At 42.6% G+C, this 24,850-nt stretch overlaps 1 protein-coding gene across 1 annotated transcript in view; it reads left to right on the top strand.

The window, feature by feature from the left end:
• LOC144493070 (short transient receptor potential channel 5-like) overlaps nt 1-24,850 on the top strand; it is a 124,353-nt gene that overhangs the window by 8,175 nt on the left and 91,328 nt on the right. The window contains exon 2 of the mRNA XM_078211941.1: nt 21,614-22,013. Coding sequence (XP_078068067.1) covers nt 21,636-22,013 — 378 coding nt within the window. The 5' untranslated portion in view covers nt 21,614-21,635. The remainder of the gene's footprint in view (nt 1-21,613; nt 22,014-24,850) is intronic.

Raw genomic sequence — 24,850 nt, 5'->3', positions numbered from 1 at the left:
TGGGGACTTCAAGGAGGTGCCCCCAGTGCATTTTCTTTGGTGCCTCCTGGACCTCTCAGGGACAAAGGAGGGGAATTATGCTTGGAACCCAAGGGAATAGGGGAGATCCTAAATGAATATTTTGCGTCGGTATTCACAAAGGAGAGGGACTTGTTGACTGGGAGTGTCTCAGAGGGAGGTGTTGACCCGTTAGAGGGAATCTCTATTACAAGGGAGGAAGTGTTAGGTTTTTTAGGTAACATTAAAACTGACAAATCCCCAGGGCCTGATGGCATCTATCCTAGACTGCTCAGGGAGACAAGAGATGTAATTGCTGGGCCTCTGATGGAAATCTTTGTCTCTTCATTGGACACAGGTGAGGTCCCTGAGGATTGGAGGATAGTGAATGTGGTACCGTTATTTAAGAAGGGTAGCAGGGATAACCCGGGTAATTATAGGCCAGTGAGCTTGACGTCCGTGGTAGGGAAGTTGTTGGAGAGGATTCTTAGAGACAGGATGTATGTGCATTTAGAATGGAACAATCTCATTAGTGACAGGCAGCATGGTTTTGTAAGAGGGAGGTCGTGCCTTACAAATTTAGTGGAATTTTTTGGGGAAGTGACAAAAACGGTTGACGAAGGAAGGGCCATGGGTTATGGATTTCAGTAAGGCATTTGACAAAGTCCCTCATGGCAGGTTGGTTAAGAAGGTTAAGGCTCATGGGATACAAAGAGAGGTGGCTCGATGGGTAGAAAACTGGCTTGGCCACAGGAGACAGAGGGTAACAGTCAAAGGGTTTTTTCCGGCTGGAGGTCTGTGACCAGTGGTGTTCATGATGTGGAGATGCCGGCGTTGGACTGGGGTGAACACAGTAAGAAGTCTCACAACACCAGGTTAAAGTCCAACAGGTTTATTTGGTAGCAAATACCATAAGCTTTCGGAGCGCTGCTCCTTCGTCAGATGGAGTGGAAATGTGCTCTCAAACAGTGCACAGAGACACAACATCAAGTTACAGAATACTGATTAGAATGCGAATCACTAAAGCCAGCCAGGTCTTAAAGGAACAGACAATGTGGGTTGTCAATGTGGCTTTTACCAGTGGTGTTCCGCAGGGCTCTGTCCTGGGACCTCTGCTATTTGTGATATATATAAATGATTTGGAAGAAGGTGTAACTGGTGTTATCAGCAAGTTTGCGGACGACACGAAGATAGCTGGACTTGTGGATAGCGATGAACATTGTCGGACAATACAGCAGGATATAGACAGGCTGGAAAATTGGGCGGAGAAATAGCAGATGGAATTTAATCCAGATAAATGAGAAGTGATGCATTTTGGAAGAACTAATGTAGAGGGGAGTTATACAATAAATGGCAGAGCCATCAAGAGTATAGAAACACAGAGGGACCTAGGTGTACAAGTCCACAAATCCTTGAAGGTGGCAGCACAGGTGGAGAAGGTGGTGAAGAAGGCATATGGTATGCTTGCCTTTATAGGACGGGGTATAGAGTATAAAAGCTGGAGTCTGATGTTGCGGCTGTATAGAACGCTGGTTAGGCCACATTTGGAGTACTGCGTCCAATTCTGGTCGCCGCACTACCAGAAGGACGTGGAGGCTTTAGAGAGAGTGCAGAGAAGGTTTACCAGGATGTTGCCTGGTATGGAGGGTCTTAGCTATGAGGAGAGATTGGGTAAACTGGGCTTGTTCTCCCTGGAACGACGGAGAATGAGGGGAGACCTAATAGAGGTGTATAAAATTATGAAGGGTATAGATAGGGTAAACAGTGGGAAGCTTTTTCCCAGGTCGGAGGTGACGATCATGAGAGCTCACGGTCTCAAGGTGAGAGGGGCAAAGTATAACTCGGATATCAGAGGGATGTTTTTTACACAGAGGGTGGTGGGGGCCTGGAATGCGCTGCCAAGTAGGGTGGTGGAGGCAGACACGCTGGCATCGTTTAAGACTTACCTGGATAGTCACATGAGCTGTCTGGGAATGGAGGGATACAAACGAATGGTCTAGTTGGACCAATGAGCGGCACAGGCTTGGAGGGCCGAAGGGCCTGTTTCCTGTGCTGTACTTTTCTTTGTTCTTTTATAACCCTCCAGAGATTGGAAGTTATGGACCATGATATAATTTGGAAATTGATTAACTTTGCAGGGTACCCTGCAGGCATCTTTTAGTGCATCACATACTTTGGGAATCAAGGGAAACTCTTTTTTTTTAAATGGGGTAACTAGGGCATGAAAATGCATAAATTATTCATGAAATACTGCAACTCAGCTGCTATTATATATGCAGGTTTTCATAATTTAACGGATAGTACGATGATGACTTCTGAGGCATAAGGTTGTAAGCTCAAGCCGCACTTCCTCACTTCAGCCCATTATCCAGCTGGCATTGCAGTTCTGCAAGAGTGCCGCACTGTCAGTGGTGCTGTTTTGGATGAAATGTTCACCTGAGAAATGCCTTTGTTAAAAATTCCTACCTCACAATTTGAAGAGGAGCAAGGCAAATTACTGCGGATGCTGGAATCTGAAACAAGAACAGAAAAATGCTGGAAAATCTCAGCAGGTCTGACCGCATCTATGGAGAGAGAATAGAACCAATGGTTCGAGTCTGGATGATGCTGAGCCAGCATCATAAAGAAAAAAATATTAAATGGTTATTTTTCTTATTTTGTTTGTGGAAGTTTGCTGAGTGCAAATTGTCTGGCATTTTTGTATAAAAGTGTGACTACACTTCTAAAATAAATCATTGGCTTTACAATGTGTTGGGATATGCTGAACTCACAAAATGTGCTCTATAAGTTCAAATTATGTTTTCTTTCTGTTTTAAACATTGACTGACACGAGGAATATATCATGAGGGCTCCGACTAAAGTGTTTTTGCATGAGCTTTCTGCCATTGAACACATTGATTAGTTTTTGAAGTGGCCGTTCCTATCATATGATTCAATGAAGGCTGTTGCAGATTATTTCTAGGATCCGAGTCTCCAGTGAAACATCTGCAAACAGCTGGAACGTGAAGCAGCTGCAGGATTGATATTGGTAATGTATTATGGAGCCTCGGTAACTGAAGCAGCTCTGACAGAGTGGGCTGGAATATCAGACTACTCATTACATTTATGCTGGTAAAATGACATTCAAAAAGATTGGGACATGTTCCCAATAATGGTAGAGTGCAAAGACAGTAAGAAGTCTAACAACACCAGGTTAAAGTCCAATCCACATCATGAGTGCAAAGGGCCGTAGACAAACCAGAGATTATAAATGCCCTTTAATTAAACGCTGATGTTTCAATGAAACCAAAATCATTTCTTTAATTCTGATTTTAGGATTAAATGTAAATTCAGTGTTTCTGGGTTCAAATCTTGGGCCTTTTGTAATTTTATTAATATGTATTTGCACCAGCACAGTTCTACAAATACAGTGTTTTGTAAACTCGAACATTTAACATCTTTTATCTGGTAGGATCATTTTGCTGGTGCAAATGGGCGTGTGAGGACCACTGGTATACCCTAACATGCAATTTTCCATTCGAGCTCAACATCTAAATGATTGCCCTTGCATATTTTGTGCAAGTGCTTTTGTGTACGATTCAAATAAGATGATAATATATGGAAATCAGAGTGTGTGCAATTTCCTGTCATTCATGATGGAATCATGCTGTGTGTTAAATCCGTCTGGCTTGCGTATAAAGAGAAGTTCCATTTTCAAAAGAATTCTTAAAGGAACAAAAACTGCTTAGTGAATATTTTGCTTTTCCCCTTCCCAGTGGTCTTTGACTTTGTTTTTATATTTTCAATGTTATTTTTCAGCATTCCTTCCTTTTTTTGTGGACTGGTTTCTTCCCTTTTTGGGAATCAGATCATATGGGAGTCTTTATGTGATATCAGAAACAGTCAAACATTGGCTGCAGAATCACTAAGAAGCCAACTACAATTAAATCACTTACAAATGTTCAGCAAAACAGGCAAATATGGTTAAAGGGGAATGGATGTAAAGCCATTCACCCCAGTTCAGGAAGTATTAACTCATCTAGTGACAAGCTACAGAATCCCTTGCCAGTTGTCCAACAACATGATACTAATGATAGGAATTGCCATTGGTACCTAGATCATAGTATTTCATAGTAAAGGTGATACAAAAAGGTGCCAGGGACACCTTGGATCACTGGCAGTCACCATTATACCAGCAATTGTATATGCAGGCCCTGTTCATAACTACTATGTAATAACAACGGATGAACACAAGCGTTCAGCATAGCACCAGTTCCACCACTGTAACATCTGTTGTAAAGACATTTGAAACCAATCTACAATAGAATCTTCCTGTGGCAGTCAAGATGATCACTTCGCTCAAATGTCTGAATGCACTTCCTTCCAGGTTACCATAGGGATCATCAGCAACATCAACCAATGTATTGTTTACGTACATATCAACAGATGACCAGTTAGTATTTTCACGTCCTTTTCCATTGAATCACAACAGGAGCATGGCACAATTTCACTTCATTACCATATTTCGCAAATACCATCTGGATAGCTGGTTACTAGTCCTCCTCTGCCACCATCACATGCTCTTCCTACTGTAAACAATGACTCAGTCACTACTACCTTCTCAAGATCACTGATTGATTTTGTATGATCCAGTTCTGGTGCTTGCAAATAATACTGAGAGGGCTGTAGAGTGCTGATTTCATGGATAGCAGTTGCTGTTTCTTAATTACCTATGGAAAAATAGAAGGAAGAAACATGGGCATATTTCCCTTTCAATGGAAAAAGGAATCCTCCCCCTTCACAATCCATCACTAACTTATCTCTTTAATCACAGGGTTTTATAAAGAGGCTGCTTCAAAGGTGTCCAGGGAGAAATAATTCTAAGTCCTGCAATTCTGGTTCATTCCCTAGCATTATTGCCACCTTGTCCTACAAGTCAGCAAGTAGCTTTGAGCAGTTGGGAATGTTGGGAATATATAAAGTGCCACTCAAACATCCATACCAGAATCCACCCTATATGTGAGTACTTGAATTGTCACATAGACAGGACAAGTTGTTACATAGAAACCTAGAAACTAGAAGCAGGAGTAGGCCATTCGGCCCTTCAAGCCTATTCCACCATTCATCTTTATCATGACTGATCATCGAATTCAATATCCTGATTCCCCCCTTCCTCTCAGATCCCTTGATCCCTTTAGCCCCAAGAGCTATATCTAATTTCTTTTTGAAATCAGACAACGTTTTGGCCTCAACTATTTTCTGTGGTAGTGAATTCCACACATTCACCACTCTCTGGGTGAAGAAATTTCTCCTCACCTCAGTTCTAAAAGGTTTAACCCTTATCTCCAAACTATGACCCCTAGTTCTGGACTCCCCCACCATTGGGAACATTCTTTCTGAATCTACCCTGTCAGAATTTTATACATTTCTATGAGATCCCCTCTCACTTTTCTAAACTCCAGTGAATATAATCCTAACTGACTGAGTCTCTCCCCATATGACAGACCCTCCATCCCAGGAATCAACCTGGTAAAGCTTCGCTGTACTCCCTCTATAGCAAGGACATCTTTCTTCAGATAAGGACACCAAAACTGTACACAATACTCCAGGTGTGGCCTCACCAATGCCCTATAGAATTGCAGCAAAACATTCCTATCCCTATACTCAAATCCTCTCACTATGAAGCCAACATACCATTTGCCTTCTTTACTGCCTGCTGTACCTGTGCGCTTATTTTCAGCGATGGATGCACAAGAACTCTAAGGTCTCACTGAGGATCCACCTCTCTCAATTTACACCCATTCAAGTAATAATCTGTCTTCCTATTATTGCTACCAAAGTGGATAACCTCACATTTATCCATATTATACAGCATCTGCCATGCACATGCCTACTCACACAGCCTGTCCAAATCATGCTGAAGCATCTCTGTATCCTCCTCACAGCTCACCCTCCCACTCAACTTTTTATCAGCTGCAAATTTGGAGATAATACATTCAGTTCCCTCTTCCAAATCATTAATATATAATGTGAACAGTTGGGGCCCTCGCACAGATTCCTGAGGAACCCCACTAGTCACTGACTGCCAATCAGAAAAATACCCATTTATGCCAACTCTTTACTTCCTATCTGCTAATCAGCTTTCTATCCGTTTCAAAACATTACCGGCAATCCCATGTGCTTTAACTTTACATAGTAGTCTGTTAAGTGAGCCTTGTCAAAAGCTTTCTGAAAGTCTAAATAAACCACATTCACTGGTTCTTCTCAGTCAACTCTACTAGTTACATCCTCAAAAAATTCCAGTAGATTCATCAAGCATGATTTCTCTTTTGTAAATCCATGCTGACTTTGTCTGATTATACCTCTGCCTTCCAAATGCTGAGTTATGAAATCCTTGATAATGGTCTCTAGCAACTTCCCCAGTACCGACGTTAGGCTCACTGGTCTGTAGTTCCCTGTTTTCTCTCTACCTCCCTTTTTGAATAGCGGGCTTACATTATCTACCCTCCAATCTGTAGAACCATTCCAGGGTTCACAGAATTTTGGAAAATAACCACCAATGATCCACTATAGCCCGGGCCATTTTGTTGCATGAATTTGTTGAGATTTCAAGTTGTCAATTTGTTGAGAGTATGAGTGATAAGTCATAGCCAGAATTGATGCCCTACTTCCATTTCGAATGCGTGATGGGTGGCATGGTGGCACAGTGATTAGCACTGCTGTCTCACAGTGCCAGCGACCCAGGTTTGACTCCTGGCTTGGGTCACTGTCTGTGCAGAGTCTGCACATTCTCCCCGTTTCTGTCTGGGTTTCCTCCGGGTGCTCCGTTTTCTTCCCACAGTCTGAAAAACATGCTGGTTAGGTGCATTAGACATGCTAAATTCTCCCTCAGTGTACCTGAATAGAGTAAGAGTTTTAACAACACCAGGTTAAAGTCCAACAGGTTTATTTGGTAGCAATCACCATTAGCTTTCGGAGCGCTGCTCCCACATTTCCACTCCATCTGACGAAGGAGCAGCGCTCCGAAAGCTAATGGCGTTTGCTACCAAATAAACCTGTTGGACTTTAACCTGGTGTTGTTAAAACTCTTACTGTGTTCACCCCAGTCCAACACCGGCATCTCCACATCATGACCCGAATAGGTGCCAGAGTGTGGCAACTAGGGGACTTTCACAGTAACTTTATTGCAGTGTTAATGTAAGCCTCACTTATGACTCTAATAAATAATAAATAAACTTTAATGATGAAATAGTCAAAGAAATATAAATGCTTTATGTAAGACTTTTGTCAATATGTGGGAACACTTTGCAGTATACATACTTTGTCTATCTATTTGGTATGAGGTCCAAGTGGATAGCTTAACTTTGGCTAATTTAGTTAGGTTTGGCACTTTTCCTCATGTAGTCCAATCCTGCTGTGTGTAAGGCAAATGTCATAGATCTTTTGGTTTGTATTTGGCCAGGTGCTATTCAGCACTCTTTTCCTTGCCTCCTTTCTGATGCTGATGTAAAACTACTTATGCATTTTTCTTGCACTATCCAGAAATCTGGGTGCTCTGTCTTGCCGGTGCTCGATTATAAATAAGTCTATGGACTACAAACCAGTAATTGAATATTCCTTCTAAGCATTTGCTTGAAGAACTACCTTGCCCTTTAAATGACAATTCTGGCCAATTTAAATAGATACAGCAATCTACAACATCCCATTCCAAATCTATAGATCTGGCTGCAATAGGTAATTACATGCCAGCAGCTCACATAATTAGGGTTGGCTCTGGAACGTTAATTGGGGCTAAGCATATGTTACTCAGTGGGTATACATCCCAGTACAAAATCTTACCACCATCTAAGAACGTAACACAATAATGGGCCTAATATGTTATTGTCCTGTTACACTAGGGGAGCCAGTTTTATAAACACATGATTTTATTCCAGGCAAAGCTTCAAAAATATTCACGTGCACAAACGAAAGGTTATCAGAATAGTCAAGAAAAAAATTCACACCCCATATTAAAAAAAAAATTCTCTTCCTTATTGATGCTCAGTTCTCCACAATACTTTCAACAATAATTCTGGAGTCTGGACCAAGGTGTGCAAGTCCACAAGTCCTTGAAGGTGGCAACACAGGTGGAGAAGGTGGTGAAGAAGGCATATGGTATGCTTGCCTTTATAGGACGGGGTATAGAGTATAAAAGCTGGAGTCTGATGATGCAGCTGTATAGAACGCTGGTTAGGCCACATTTGGAATACTGCGTCCATTTCTGGTCGCCACACTACCAGAAGGACGTGGAGGCGTTAGAGAGAGTGCAGAGAAGGTTTACCAGGATGTTGCCTGGTATGGAGGGTCTTAGCTATGAGGAGAGATTGGGTAAACTGGGCTTGTTCTCCCTGGAAAGACGGAGAATGAGGGGAGATCTAATAGACGTGTACAAGATTATGAAGGGGATAGATAGGGTGAACGGTGGGAAGCTTTTTCCCAGATCAGAAGTGACGATCACGAGGGGTCACGGGCTCAAGGTGAGAGGGGCGAAGTAGAACTCAGATATCAGAGGGATGTTTTTTACACAGAGGGCGGTGGGGGCCTGGAATGCGCTGCCAAGTAGGGTGGTGGAGGCAGACACGCTGACATCGTTTAAGACTTACCTGGATAGTCACATGAGCAGCCTGGGAATGGAGGGATACAAACTAGTTGGACCAATGTGCGGCACAGGCGTGGAGGGCCGAAGGGCCTGTTTCCTGTGCTGTACTGTTCTTTGTTCTTTGTTCTTTATTCTGCAAAATTTAAATATGAACACAAAATGTGTTTCAGAAAATTCTCTCTTTAATTTAAAAGTGCACAAGAAATTCCAATTTTTCTGTGAGTTGCAGATATTAAAGAGAATTTGCTCAATAATTTTATAGCAGGCTGGTGATTCATCTAATAGAAGGATACCAGTTGCACAGAGTGCATTGCATGGAAGTTAGACAAATAAAGCATTGATCTAAAGTTATAAACCATCCAAATTGAAGCACTACAGTATGAATCACATAATACAGTAACACTACATTTTTTGAGTCACGTAATGGTGTAGCCAAGGTATTTTCATTTCAACTCTGCAATTATTTCTAATAAAATAGTCAGTACATCTACATATCTAATAAAGAACAATGCCTGTAAATCTATGGCAATTACAGTGAGTTTAGATGACATTGATAAAGCACTTTGAAGTCTATCTAACCTCCTTAATATGTTATTAGCTTGTAACACAAATAAAAACACATAGAATCTGTAATGCTTTCTCAGCGATCTTTTATTCTTTATATAAATGAGCAATGGCAATACAACTCATCTGGTGCATATCATTGAGTTAAGTCGAATTTCAGCTTTTTTCAGGTATCAGATGAAATTAAAGGACAATTTTGTCTTTCATTTTCTCTTCATTCAAATCCTAACCTTTAGTTTAAAATTTGGTGTCGAGTTTGCAGGTTGCTTGAGTGCAAATGCAATGGGAATGAATAATGAGACATTTCGGACAGTAGTCATCAGGGAGGCTTATGTTCAAGAAGATACAATGTGAGAGGAAACTGAAATTGAAAAGGAAAATTCCATTTCAATGTGGCGAGTCAAAGGAGAGGCAGGATCGGTGCAGCAGGACCTCAAAACATCACAACCTCCATTATGACATTTTCTCTCCCTGAATTTTCCATTGGTACATTTCCTATAAAGCAATTTTATAGATAATGGCTTGGTCACACAATTAGAAAGTGATCTTTTCAGTGCCATCAAGTCTGTCTGTCCAATGGCTTTTAAATACTCAGCATAACTGATCTGTGTATTTGAGAACACACCAGCCCTCACTCAGAGTCCATTTCCTCTTGTGGCGGAGGAGACAGTGGCATAGTGGTATTGTCACTATTCCAGTAATCCAAAGACCCAAAGTAATGTTCTGGGGACTCCAGTTGAACTCCCACCATGCCAGATGGTGAAGTTTGAATTCAATAGAAGTCTGGAATTAAAAGTCTAGCAATGACTATGAAACCATTGCTGATTGTTGTAAAGTCCTATCTGGTTCACTAATATCTTATAGGGAGGGAAATCTGCCACCCTTACTGATTTGCCCTACATGTGAATCCAGACCCACGCAATGTGGTTGACTCTTAAATGGGCAGAGCAAGCCAAGGACTGAGACAATTAGGGATTGGCAATAAATGCTGGCCCAACCAGCAACAGCCACATCCCATGTGAGAATTTTTTAATAAGTGATAACTCAAAAAAATTATCTTTGATAATGAATTGGCGCACTGGTTTTCTGCAGCACAAGTCAGTTTCTTGTTAACAGTTTCTTGTGTTGATTGTTTCAAAACCTCAGCTAATTTCATCTGGTTAATGAACAAACAGAACCAAGAAGTTCAATCCATAAAGAGCCGAAGAATAAAAGTTTAGCATCAACTTAAATCAATCCCTCATTTATCTGGTTACAGAGTGACATGTGGTACCCAGAAAGTTGTCATATAAATTTGAAACATGGAACAACAGCAAAAAAATTGCATACAAGTTGAATCCTTCGAAGGACCAAGGGCAACACAAACTGTTGCCCTCTACTCAACCCATGCCCTCCTTTAAAGGAAATTTGCAACAAATATTTGCTATGTTCTTCTCCCCAGAAATGAATTAAACAAAATGCCGAAGTGTGATCCTATGTCTGCATCCTACAGCGTAAATTCTGACCAACTCCTTGGCTTGAAATGTCTACAGCCTTAAAGATCAGGCGTCATTGGTTTGAATTTTGCAGTACTTGTGACAGTGAACTGTCAATGTTTGCCATCGATATTCCTCTAAAACTGACAGCAATCTCTCAGGTCTGCAGTTAATTGCAGAAATCCCAAAGTTTCTGTCATGTCTTCACGTCTCTTGAGGGAGTGTTGTTGAAGTTCCCTCAGACTGCAATCAATTCAAAATCATTGAACCAGCAAGAATTTCCATGCACACAAGGTTATCCACACCTCCCTGTTTTTCAGTTACAGCCCTGGGACGAGGTACAGTGTTTCCGGGCAAACAGCGTCCCTGGAAGAGTCCCTCATTCACAAATCATCCCAAGTACCCTAATATTTAAATTCTCATGTTGGAATATATTCAATGCATAAATGGGGTACAGCACAAAATATGTAGGGGATGTCGCCTTAGGCTACCTGTTAAATGTCTAAGTAGTAATAATAAATGCATTAGAAATATCCAGAATGTTTCTATTTTAGTTATTATTGCCATAGCTATTGCATAGATGGGAACAGCACTATTACAGTTGCCATAACTACGATGCTGACTGAATGGCATATGACGTAGAACACACGTAAGATTCTAGATTCGTTGTAAAGTGAAAATTGTGTTGCCAAAAATGCATAATTGCTGCTTTAGCAACCAGCTCCAAAAGATTTTCCATATTTACAACTATCCAGAAAAGAAACACCTCTATTACATGCAGTATGCCAATCTGTACTTTCCGTTTCAAGTGGACACAGGACATCGATAAAAGAACATGAAGAAAAGACCACTACACATAAAGCTGCTCTTACCTCACATGCTGATCCTGCATGTCTGCATGAGTATCCGCCAGTTGCTCCGGTTTCCTCCCACAGTCCAAAGAGGTGCAGATTAGGTGGATTGGCCAAGCTAAATTGCCCCTTAGTGTCCCAAGGTGTGTAGGTTAAGGGGGATTAGCAGGATAAATACATGCGGTTACAGCGATAGGGCGGGGGGTGGGTCTGGGTAAGATGCTCTGTTGGGGAATCGGTGTAGACTCAATGGGTCAAATGGCTTCCTTCTACACTGTATGATTTCTATGGGGGGGAATTTGGGGGGGAATTTTCCCACCCATTTGCCACAGGAATCACAGCGGGAAGGGCGGACTAGGCAAAGGTCCATTGACCTTGGGTGGGATTTTCTGGTTTTGGGGTGAGCATGGTTGGATAATCCCGCCCTATGATGCTGTAAGTTCTGTTACTGATTTCTTTTTGCATAGTTGAGCAAACAGCCACCAGGCTGCATAGATGGTGTGTACTAAAAGCTGATCTTCCTGAATTGTTTTACTGCATTATTATATTTATTTCTGAATGTGCTTAAATAGTGTAATGTCACATCCACGGGAATGATAGCCGCATCTGTTTTGTGTATATCGGTAGGCTGCTCAAAATATTTACCTCACTGTGTTGGGCAACCTTCATTTTCCATTCTGGCTATTCTGAGGTGTTCCCATCCTCAGTGGCCCTGGATTCAGTTGAGAAAATGTTTCATCCTGTTTTATGCTCTTTGCCTTGCTGTAAAAATAATTTAACAGGTTATACTTTGTTGAATGAGGTGTAACTGGATTTTTAACTGTGTAGGTTCATAATTACTGCTAAACTCCCTCACTGACACTGAAAGAATGACTTTCTGTTTGTTGAATGTCAACATTTTCCATTATGATAAAACATTCCACATATTTTTAAAATAATATTTCTTTTAAAGTTTTATTTTATGATATTTTAGCATCCTAAATGTGTGTCTTAATCATTTATTTTGCTGCCTGTACAATTAAAAAATTTAAAACGGAGGGATCCAGTGGTTGTGTTTGCTGACAATGAGAATACTTTGATGTGATTGGCTGCTTACCCTTCTTGATGATATCATTGTTGCTGGACTCCTGGAGATCCCTTTGACTTGGTGCCGGATTCAAAGTGACGTCAGGAAAGTGGAATCCATCCCACAGAGACCACTAGATCTCGGTAGGCAACTGTCTTCGAGCTCAATGGCAAATACCATAATTGCCATTGACTGCAAAATCTAGCCAGTTATGTTCCACACCGCATTTGTTTTCTTATCTGCACTTACCCTTATAACCCTATTCCCAAACTGATAGTCATCTAACCATTTCTTTCCTACGAACATGGGAAACAAGAGCAGAAATAGACCATTTGGCACAATGAGCCTTTTCCACAATTCAGTACGTTCATGGTTGATCTGATTGTGGCCTTAACTCCAACTGTCTGTCTCTCCCCATACCTTGGACTCCCTTGTACATCAAAAATCTGTCTAACTCTGCCTTGAATATATTCAATGATCCAACCTCCACTGTCCTCTGGAGGAGAGAAATCCAATGATTACCCACCTTCTGAGAGAAAAGAGATCCCTCCTCATCTTTTTATTAAATGGGAGATCTTTTATTTTGAAACTATGCCCCTAGTTTTAAATTTCCCCACAAAGAAAACATCCTCCCTGTCAAGTCCTTTCAAATTATTATATGTTTTAATAAGATCACCAAACCTCCAGTGAATATAGACCTCACCTGTTCAATCTTTCCTCATAAGCAACACCTCCATCTCAGGAATAAGCCTGGTGAATCTTTTCTGAATTGCCTCCAGTTCAAGTATATCCCTCCTGAAGTAAGGCAAGCCAAACTGAATGTAGTATTCTAGGTGTGGTCTTATCGATGTTTTATAGAATTAGCAGGACTTATTTGATACTCAATCCCTCTTGAAATAAAGGTTAACATTCCATTTGCCTTTCTGATTTACTTTCCAACTATTCCAACAATTTTTGTTTCAAATACAAGGGCTCCCAAATCCCTGTGTTTCACAACATTCTGCAATCTCTCTCCATTCAGATAATCTTCAGCTTTTCTATTCCTACTGCCAAAGGGGGAACATCATATTTTACCACCTTGTACTCCATCTGCCAAATTTTTGCCCATTCACTTAACCTATCTATATTTTAATCCCTATCACTTAACCTATTCACTTAACCTATCTATATCTTAATCCCTATCACTTAACCTATTCACTTAACCTATCTATATCTTCTTTCAACTTTTATGGATTTTTTTTGTGTCCCCTCATCCAAGCCATTAATTTGGAATGTAAATAGTTGAGACCCCAGCACTGATCTCTGTGACATTCCACTCATTACAGTTTGCCAGCCTTAAATAATACATTTATCCCGAATCTCTGTTTTGTGTTAATTAGCTTATCGTCTGTTCACGCTATTACTGCCAACAGCATGAACTCTTATCTTGTGCAATAACGTTTTATGTGGAACCTTAATGAATGATGTTTGGAAATCCAAAAACTCTACATCTACTGATTTCCCTTTAAGCATCCTACTTGTCACATCTTCAATGAACTCAATAAATTTGTCAAACATAATTTCCTTCAATAAAATCATGTTGACTCTGCCTAATTGTATAATCATTTTCTAAATATCCTGCTATTCCTTCCTTAATAATGGATTTTGACATTTTCCCAATGATAGTGTTAGGCTAACTGGCCTATAGTTTCCTGTTTTCTGTTTCCCTCCTTTCTTGAATGGGGATGTTACATTTGTGGTTACCAATCTGCTGGGACCATTCCACAGCCTAGGGAATTTTGAAAGATTACAATCAATGCATCCACTATCTCTCCTGCCACTTGCTTTATAATATCCATCCTGTCCAAAGGACTTATCAGCCTTTAGTTTGCCCATTCCTTTTTCTCTAGTGATAGTGATTGTTTTAAGTTCCTCCCATTTTCCCCTTGATTTTCCACTATTATTACATAGAACATAGAACAGTACAGCACAGAACAGGCCCTTCGGCCCACGATGTTGTGCCGAGCTTTGTCTGAAACCCAGATCAAGCTATTTCCTCCCTATCATCCCCAAGTACTCCATGTGCCTATCCAATAGCTTCTTAAATGTTCCTAAAGTTTCTGACTCCACTATCCCTGCAGGCAGTCCATTCCAGACCCCAACCACTCTCTGCGTAAAGAACCTACCTCGGACATCCTTCCTATATCTCCCACCATGAACCCTATAGTTATGCCCCCTAGTTACCGCTCCATTCACCCGAGGAAATAGTCTTTGAACGTTCACTCTATCTATCCCCTTCATCATCTTATAGAACATAGAACATAGAACAGTACAGCACAGAACAGGCCCTTCGGCCCACGATGTTGTGCCGAGCTTTATCTGAAACCAAGATCAAGCTATCCCACTCCCTATCATCCTGGTGTGCTCCATGTGCCTGTCCAATAACCGCTTAAATGTTTCTAAAGTGTCTGACTCCACTATCACTGCAGGCAGTCCATTCCACACCCCAACCACTCTCTGCGTAAAGAACCTACCTCTGATATCCGTCCTGTATCTCCCACCACGAACCCTATAGTTATGCCCCCTTGTAATAGCTCCATCCACCCGAGGAAATAGTCTTTGAACGTTCTATAAACCTCTATCAACCTCTATTATCAACCTCTATTATTATTCGGATGCTTTTTGTATCTTCTATCATGAAGACACACACAAAACACTTGTTCAAAGTCTCTGCCGTTTCCTTGATTCTCATTATTAATTCCCCAGTCACATTCTCTAAGGGACCAATGCTTACTTTAGTTACTCTCATCCTCTTACTGTCTATTTTTATATTTCTTGCTAGTTTACTTTCAGTTTAATTTCTTCTTGTTTTTTTTAGTCATCCTTTTGCTGGTTTCTAAAATTTTGCTCATCTTCTTTCCTACCTCTAATCTTCACAGCATTGTATGTCCTTTCTTTTAATTTGACACCATACATACCTTCCTTCGTTAACTATGGGCAGTATAGCCTTTTTTTGGTGTCTCTCTCAGTGGAATATATCTTCATAGCAAGTTATGAAATATCTCCTGAAATATCTGTGACTGCATCTCCACCATCTTACCATGTAACCAATATTCACTGTCCACTGTAACCAACTCTATCTTAATACCTTTTTAATTGCCTTTATTCAAGTTAAAGATACTAGTTTCAGATCCAGGTTTCTCACTGTCAAACTGAATGTAAAATTCTACCATGCTATGATCGCTTTTATCTTTCAGGTGAATGAATTGATATGGTACCAATTAATTTATCTGGAGTCTGTTCTACATTTCCACATTTCTGTGGAAAAGGAAACCTAAACTCACTCCAAATGGCTACAGGATATGCCCAACCCCAGGTGTGGCACGTTGGCACACTGGTTAGCATTGCTGCCTCACAGCACCAGGGACCGGGGTTCAATTCCAGCCTCCGGCCTCGGGTCACTGTCTGTACAGAGTCTGCACATTCTCCCCGTGTCTGCATGAGTTTTCTCCGGGTGCTCCGGATTCCTCCCACGCTCCAAAGATGTGCGGGTTAGATTGATTAGCCATGCTAAATTGCCCCTTGGTGGGCAGTGGAACTAGCTAGGGTAAATATGGGAATAGGGCCTGGGTGGGATTGTGGTCGGTGCAGACTCAATGGGCCAAATGGCCTCCTTCTGCACTGTAGAGATTCTATGAACCCTAAAAGTGAATTCTCGGTTGGTTTCAAATGGGTTGAGCTATTCACCTGGGGCGACGGGAACACTCTACATTCCTGGGACAGAAAACTTCCTTCTTAACTTTAGATGGTGCATCCTTCTCCATAGAGTTATGAAAAATCTCCTGAAAAGTCTGGGACTGCTTAAGAGCAAGAAGATAAGATGTGAAGGAGTAGGACCTATCAAATGTGATGGTGGGAAAGTCTGTATAGAACCGGTAGAAATACAGAGGTACTCAATGAATACTTTACTTCAGTATTCACAGTGGAAAAGGATCTTGGTAGTTGCAGTGCAGACTTGCAGTGGACTGAGAAGATTGAGCATGTGGACATTAGGAAAGAGGATGTGTTGGAGCTTTTGAAAAGTATCAAGTTAGATAAATCGCCGGGACCGGATGGGATGTACCCCAGGTTTCTGTGGGAGGTGAGGGAAGAGATTGCTGAGCCTCTGGCGATGATCTTTGCGTCATCAATGGAGATGGGAGAGGTTCCGGAGGATTGGAGGATTGCGGATGTGGTTCCGTTATTCAAGAAAGGAGAAGAGATAGCCCAGGAAATTATAGACCAGTGAGTCTAACCTCAGTGGTTGGTAAGTTGATGGAGAAGATCCTGAGAGGCAGGATTTATGAACATCTGGAGAGGAATAGTATGATCAGAAATAGCCAGCACGGCTTTGTCCAAGGCAGATCATGCCTTATGAGCCTAATTGAATTTTTTGAAGATGTAACTAGACACATAGACGAGGGAAGAGCGATAGATGTAGTTTATATGGATTTCAGCAAGGCGTTTGATAAGGTGCCCCATGCAAGCCTTATTGAGAAGGTGAAGGGGCATGGGATACAAGGGGACATTGCTTTGTGGATTCAGAACTGGCTTGCCCACAGAAGGCAAAGAGTGGTCATAGATGGGTCTTTTTCAGCATGGAGGTCGGTCACCAGTGGAGTGCCCCAGGGATCTGTTCTGGGACCCTTGCTCTTTGTGATTTTTATAAATGACCTGGATGAGGAAGTGGAAGGATGGGTTGGCAAGTTTGCTGATGACACAAAGGTTGGTGGGGTTGTGGATAGTGTAGAGGGATGTCAGCAGTTACAACGAGACATAGATAAGATGCAAGACTGGGCGGAGAAGTGGCAGATGGACTTCAACCCACCTAAGTGTGTGGTGGTTTATTTTGGCAGGTTGAATAGGATGAAAGAATATAATATTAAGGGTAAGACGCTTGGCAGTGTGGAAGATCAGAAGGATCTTGGGGTCCGGGTTCAGAGGACACTCAAAGCAGTGTTGCAGGTAGAGGCTGTGGTTAAGAAGGCGTATGGAATACTGGCCTTCATCAATAGAGGAATTGAGTTTAGAAATCGGGAGACAATGCTGCAGCTGTATAGGACCCTGGTCAGACCCCACCTGGAGTACTGTGCCCAGTTCTGGTCGCCTCATTACAGAAAGGATGTAGAAGCCATAGGAAGGGTGCAGAGGAGATTTACAAGGATGTTGCCAGGATTAGGTGGCATGCCTTATGAGGATAGGTTGAGAGAACTAGGTCTTTTCTCCTTGGAGAGGCAAAGGATGAGAGGTGATCTGATAGAGGTGTATAAGATGTTGAGAGGTATTGATAGAGTGGATTCTCAGAGGCTTTTACCCAGGGTTGAAATGGTTGCCACAAGAGGTCACAGGTTTAGGGTGCTGGGGAGTAGGTACAGAGGAGATGTTAGGGGTAAATTTTTCACTCAGAGGGTGGTGGGTGCGTGGAATCGGCTTCCGGTAGTGGTGGTGGAGACGGATTCGATAGGGTCTTTTAAGAGACTTTTGGATAAGTTCATGGAAGTTAGTAAGATAGAGGGTTATAGGTAAGCCTAGTAGGTAGGGACATGTTCGGCGCAACTTGTGGGCCGAAGGGCCTGTTTGTGCTGTAGCTTTTCTATATTCTATGCTTAATAACAGAGGGCATTACTCCCTATAGAATAGACTGGAAGTGACTCCATTAGGTTAGTGCAGGTTTGAGAAGCAGTTTGGACACCATGAGATGGCATTGGCATTGAACTAGTGATCTGGGGTAAAGCTCTGGGGACCTGGGTTCAAATCCCACAGCAGATGGTGGAATTGGAATTCAATAAAACCCTGCAATTAAAAGTCTAATTACCAACCCATCTGGGTCACTAATATCCTTTAGGGAGAGAAATCTGCCATCTTCGTCTGGACTACAGATCCACAGAAATAGCCTTGCAAGTCACTCAGTTCAATGGCAATTAGCAACGGGCAATAAATGCTGGTCCAGCCAGTGATACCAACATCCAATGAATATATATATGTAAAGAAAGTAACAGCTTAGTTAAATACGTAACTGATCAGCCCTTGTCCAAAGAGAAGGGGGGTGCATGGAGTTTTTCACCTGATGACAGGCAGATGCAGTGTTTCTGGCAGTTTGGGGCTGGTATATATACGTAAACTTTAATGGCTTCCACATACCACATGTAGATATGGTGGTGTCTGCCGCTGACCCCCGAAACTCCAGGGTACCCAGCACTGGAGGGTACTGGCAGTCAGAACCTTTGATGAAGTACCGGGACCATTGGAATGTGACTCCAGCAAAATGAGGCAATTAAAGGGGGGGAAATAAATTTCCATTACCTCGTCTCTTAGTTGGAATCTGGAATGTATTCATCAATACTTCATTTTTGTTCTTCCCCTACAACTGAGGTCTGTTTGAGTTCTTGGTTCAAATATTTCTGGGCATCATGAAATAATGTGAAGCACAGTAAAAACACCCTGAGGCATTTCACAAAGGTGTAATCGTATAAAAAAAAGGTGTGAGCCAAAGAATGAGGGATTATGAAGAGTGACCAAAGATTTAATTACAGAGGTGTCTTTTAAAGAGGAGAGAATGAGAGGTTTGAGCCGGGGAATCCAGTATGGGGGGGGGGGGGGCTTGGAAGCAAAAGGAGAGGACCGAGTCAAAGGAACTGAGTTTGGATGGAGGCAACATAACAATGAGAGTTCGAAGATTTTAAATTAGAGGCACCGGGAATGCAAAGCAACAGAGGTCAGAAAGGAGAAGGGTGATAGGTGAGTTAGACTTGGTACAGGATAAGATATGGGCAAAAGAGCTTTAGATGGGCTGATCTGATGCATGGAGGGAGAAAAAGAAATAAAGACTTGCATTTATACAGCACTCTCCATGATCATTGACTGTCTCAAAGCATGTTACAGATAATGAAGTACTTTTGAAAGATGTAGTCACTGTTGTAATGTAGAAAACAGCAACATGTTCGTGCTCAGCAAATTCCCACAAACAAGAATGTTATAATGACTGGATAATCTGTTTTGGTAATGTTGATTAAAGGATAAATATTGGCCAGAGCACAAGGGATAACCTTCCTGCTTGTCTTCAAAATAATGCCATGCGATCTTTTACATCCACCTGAGCAGGTAGATGTGGCCTCAGTTTAACAATTCATCCAAAAGACAGCACATCTAACAGTGAGACTGACGTGTTAGCAGAGAGTTGTGTGCTGAAGCCATGGGGTGGGGACTGAACCCAGAACCTCATGGCTAAGCTGTTACTGGCAGGGCCTCGTCTGACATGGTGAGATAGGTGGCCAGTATAGGCCCCCCCCATACTGGGATAGGTGGCCAGTATAGGCCCCCCCCATACTGGGATAGGTGGCCAGTATACAGAAAATACGGTAGTCATCCCGATATTTAACGAGAGGAAATTGCGACATATCCAAGATTGGACACAGCAGCAATGGAAGGTTGGAGAGAAGCACTGGAGAGTAGAGCTGGGTGTTATAGCTGATCCTATATCAGTGAATCATATTACCAAAGGGTTTGTAGATGAGGAAGAGGAGGAACAGGACTGATCCTTAGAAAACTTTGTTTAGGGGTAGCAAGAGAAGCCATTGCTGGAAATACTCCAGCTACAATCAGGATAAATGGATGACATCAAAGTTTACTCCTTTTCTTACACCTGCCATAAATATTCTTCTCCTAACTCCCCCAACCACCCCGCCACCCCCCCCCCCCCCACCCCCCCCGGCCCCCCCAAACCATCCCAGGAAATTATGAGAGAGGATCAGGGGCTCCCACAGTGTCTTTGCAAATGAACAGAAAAAAGTTGACTAAAAAAGAAAAAATGTCTATATAATACATTTAATGATGTCAAGACGTCCCATAGTCAATAGTGATAGTCAATAAGGTACTTTAGAAGTGTAGCTACTATTGTAGTTAAGGGGGGCATAGCATCCAATTTGAACACTGAGGTCCCAAAAAGAGCAATTAGTTGATGCCCAGATATCCTGTTTCAGTGAAGCACATCTTTCCCCAACAACAACTATTATTCTTATAGTGCACCTTGTGTAAAAAGCATCGCAATTTATCGAGCAGAGAAAAGGAAAGTGGGCAGCAGTGGTATCGGGGAGGCAGTGGCATAGTGGTATTATCACTGGATTAGCAATCCAGAGACCCAGAGTAATGCTCTGGGGACCTGGGTTCAAATCCCACCGTGCAGATGGTGAAATTTGAATTCAATAAAAAATATCTGGAATTAAAAATCGAACAGTGACGGTGAAATCATTGTCAATTGTTGGAAAAAACCCATCTGGTTCACTAATGTCCTTTCGGGAAGGAAATCTGTTGTCTTTACCAGGTCTGGCCTACAAGTGACTCCAGACCCATGGCAATTTGGTTGACTCTCAAATGCAGTCTGAAAAGGAGGGCAGTTACGGATGGTAATAAATACTGGGCCAGCCAGTGATGCCCACATCCCATAAAAATTATTTTTAAAAAGCATAAGTGTAAAAAGGGAAAATATTACGATTGCCAAAGATGAACAGAGTTAGGGATGGAGTTTCAGAAGACATGGTCATAAACTTTTCTAAGTATCTCACCAAAGACAATGAAAAATTCTGAATTGAATTGTGATGGAGTCACAAGTGAGCTTTTATTTTCAGTTATTTCCCCATTCTCCTCCTCACGCTGACCCTACTGTGGGTTCCATGGACATCAGCCATTCTTTGGTAGCTTATCCCAAAGACCAGCCTTTGTGTATGAGCCCACGGGGCTGACGGGCTATTTGATTGTGAAGGGCATCGCAAGCAATCTGCCCTCATTCATATGCACACAGCTCCTGGATAGTGATAAAGAGTGAGAATCCTGACTGTTTTTTATTCTCTGTCCCTAATCTTGGAGTACAAAGACCAACTCCCTTCCACCCACCACCCCAAATCAGATCAGCTAACTCAGCTCTTTTAATCAAAATGCCTCATAGCACTCAAAGGGTCAACTTTGAATCAGTTCTACTCTGAAAGCTAAGCTAAGCTTCCAGCATTTTCTTTTTCTCATTTTAAAACAGGGTCCATGTGGCACAATGAACAATGGCCCAGCTGTACTACAAAAAGGTCAACTATTCTCCATACATAGACCGGATTCCACTGCAGATAGTGCGAGCAGAAAATGAGCTCTCGCTGGAGGAGAAAGCTTATCTGAATGCGGTGGAAAAGGGGGACTATGCCAGTGTGAAGCAGGCTCTGGAGGAAGCTGAAATCTACTTTAATATTAACATCAACTGCACGGACCCTCTGGGACGGAGCGCTCTCCTCATAGCGATTGAAAATGAGAACCTGGAGATCATGGAGCTGCTCCTCAGTTTCAGTATCTACGTGGGGGATGCGTTGCTCTATGCCATACGGAAGGAGGTTGTTGGGGCTGTCGAACTTCTGCTACACTATAGAAAGCCAAGTGGAGAAAAGCAGGTAATCAATCTCATTATAAATTCTCTCAGCATGTTTGAATATGTGATCCTGCGGCGTGGCGTTTTAAGGTAAGAGATTAGATGGTAAACTCTCTGTTATAGCGACGGGACTCCTATTCAAGCGTGTGATTCTTCCTCATCATGAGTTTCTCCAATGTTCCTCACATCAGCCACTTCTCCATATATATCACTGACCACCTCCCAGATACACAGCAACCTGGGTATCTTGACTACTCTATTTCCAGAATGCACTGCATGATAATCGGCACTAGAATCGGGAACTGGAAGGGGAATCAACTTTAACTGCTCACATTAATAAAGTAAGAAGTTTAACAACACCAGGTTAAAGTCCAACTCACTTTAACCTGGTGTTGTTAAACTTCTTACTGTGTTTACCCCAGTCCAACGCCGGCATCTCCACATCATCACATTAATAAAAACAGCAGGATAGAAATTTGTTACAGCCAGCACAAAACAAATGGTGTGCACACAACAGATGCTTGAAGTGGGAGGTTCAAGATTTGCCATTAATGAGGCCTTAGGCCTCATTTTGGTAATTGGGCTGAGTTGCCAGTGCCAGTCACTTCCTGAAGGAGATTGACCATTTCAAGGGGATCACATTTGAGCCGCTTCACTGACTGTGGTCCTAACATAAGGTAATTGAGGGGCGGGGAAGGGCTGGTGTGCGAGAGGAGGTGTGGGGACCACAGGGTGGGGCTGCTTGTAGGCCAGCTGTGTCTCAGAGTGCTTTCGGGACAAGATGAGTGGGAACCATGGAGATTTGTGAAACACTTCTGCTCCTGGCTCCACAAAAGTTTTTTTAAAAATTTCACTTATTTGCCTGATGGGACCTGGCGTCGCACCATCAAATTTAGGTGGAATCCTGAAAGAGATACAGTATTTTAAATTTTATTTATTAGTGTCACAAGTAGGCTTACATTAACATTGCAATGAAGTTTCTGTGAAAATCCCCTAGTCGCCACACTCTGGTGCCTGTTCGGGTACACTGAGGGAGAATTTAGCATGGCCAATTCACCTAACCAGCACGTCTTTCGCACTGTGGGAGGAGACCCACACAGACACGGGGAGAATGTGCAGACTCCGCACAGACAGTGACCCAAGTCGGGAATCGAACCCGGGTCCCTAGCGCTGTGAGGCAGCAGTGCTAACCACTGTTCCTCTTATTCCCCATGATCAGTGTGTTTGTGATGAAAGGTGGTATGTGTTTTCTTAACTTCAAAGTGTGTATCCCAATTAAATAATTCCAGCAGCAAGCTTTAGTGAATTAAAAAATAAAATAGGCTATTTATTCTCACATACTTACTCCGAATTAAACACAATAGGCACAATCTTATGACCTCATCCCGCCCATGATTTGGTGAGGTGAGGTGGTACAATCGAGTGAGAGACGAGAAATCAGAAACACGCCCTGATTATATTGGCCCTGTTTTGCCAGCTGAATGGTTAAGAGGTGACTTAATAGAGGCATACAAGATGATCAGAGGATTAGATAGGGTGGATAGTGAGAGCCTTTTTCCTCGGATGGTGATAGCTAGTACGAGGGGACATAGCTTTAAATTGAGGGGTGATAGATATAGGACAGATGTCAGAGGTAGGTTCTTCACTCAGAGAGTAGTAAGGGCGTGGAATGCCCTGCCTGCAGCAGTAGTGGACTTGCCAACATTAAGGGCATTTAAATGGTCATTGGATAAATATATGGATGATATTGGAATAGTGTAGGTTAGATGGACTTTAGATTGGTTTCACTGGTCAGCGCAACATCGAGGGCCGAAGGGCCTGTACTGCGCTGTAATGTTCTATGTTCTATGAATTCTGGGCGCGAAGCCCAGATGGCTTTGCATGTCATTAGTGAGTCCCAGACCCTATCATCCAAACTCACTCACGTTAGTCCCCTTTGCTGGTTGAGCTTCCCACTGGCAAGAAGCACAGCTGGTCTCCATCAGCAGCCATTGAAGCCCTCGGGTGGTCAGGAGCAGGGCCAGGCAGTGCCCATGGAGCAATGCCAGCCTGGCACTGCCCATTGGGCACCATAACTGTGCTGGGGCAGTGCCTAGGGGTGGGGCCTGAATGGGGGCAGAGCCTGAATGAGGTGGAGCAATGATGCAGATGGAGATGATCGGGGAGGGAAGGGAGCTCTGCACATGGAGGTGATCGGGAGGGAAGGGAGCTCTGCACATGGAGGTGATCGGGAGGGAAGGGAACTCTGCAGGGGTGGTGATAAGCAGGGGGGACATTCCCGATGTCCGTGTGTGGGTGGGGGGTGGAAGATTGGTACAAGAAGCAGTCAGTAGAGTAATGGGGGGAGTCCTGATGTCGCTGGGAGATTGGGCGCCTGCACTATGTCACTTCAAGAGTTCAGCAAGCTTCCCTGGCGAGCTCTAAGAGCTCTAACTCGCAGCTCACCAAAAAAACCAACGCATTCTCTCCCGTTTTCTCGCTCATTCGGCACTTAGACTTTTTTTGTAAGATCGCAGTCGATGTATCACACACAAAGATTAGAGACAGGTGAAGGTGATTTAACGTTAAAGTTGAAATGATCTCAGTCCCTAGTTTATGATCTGTGGCTTCAACATGGCAGGCCTATAGTTTCTTGGATAGTTTCAATGCTTTTCATTTGAAGTATGGGTCTTGAAAAGCTAAGGATTCTTGGCAGACCAACAGGTTTCTTGTAACTGATGCACCATTGATTACGCAAAGACTCGATGTTGTGAAATAACAGGCTTTTATTAACGAAAGAATTGGAGCACACCCGAACCGATAGCTAATCCGAACTGAGGCAAAAGGGGCGGAGAGCAGTCAGCTTTATACCCAGAGAAG

Source organism: Mustelus asterias, chromosome 4 (assembly GCF_964213995.1).
Source record: "Mustelus asterias chromosome 4, sMusAst1.hap1.1, whole genome shotgun sequence".
Classification (NCBI taxonomy): Eukaryota; Metazoa; Chordata; class Chondrichthyes; order Carcharhiniformes; family Triakidae; genus Mustelus; species Mustelus asterias.
The sequence above is the reverse complement of the archived record's forward strand: the minus strand, read 5'-3'. Positions and strand labels throughout refer to the sequence as shown.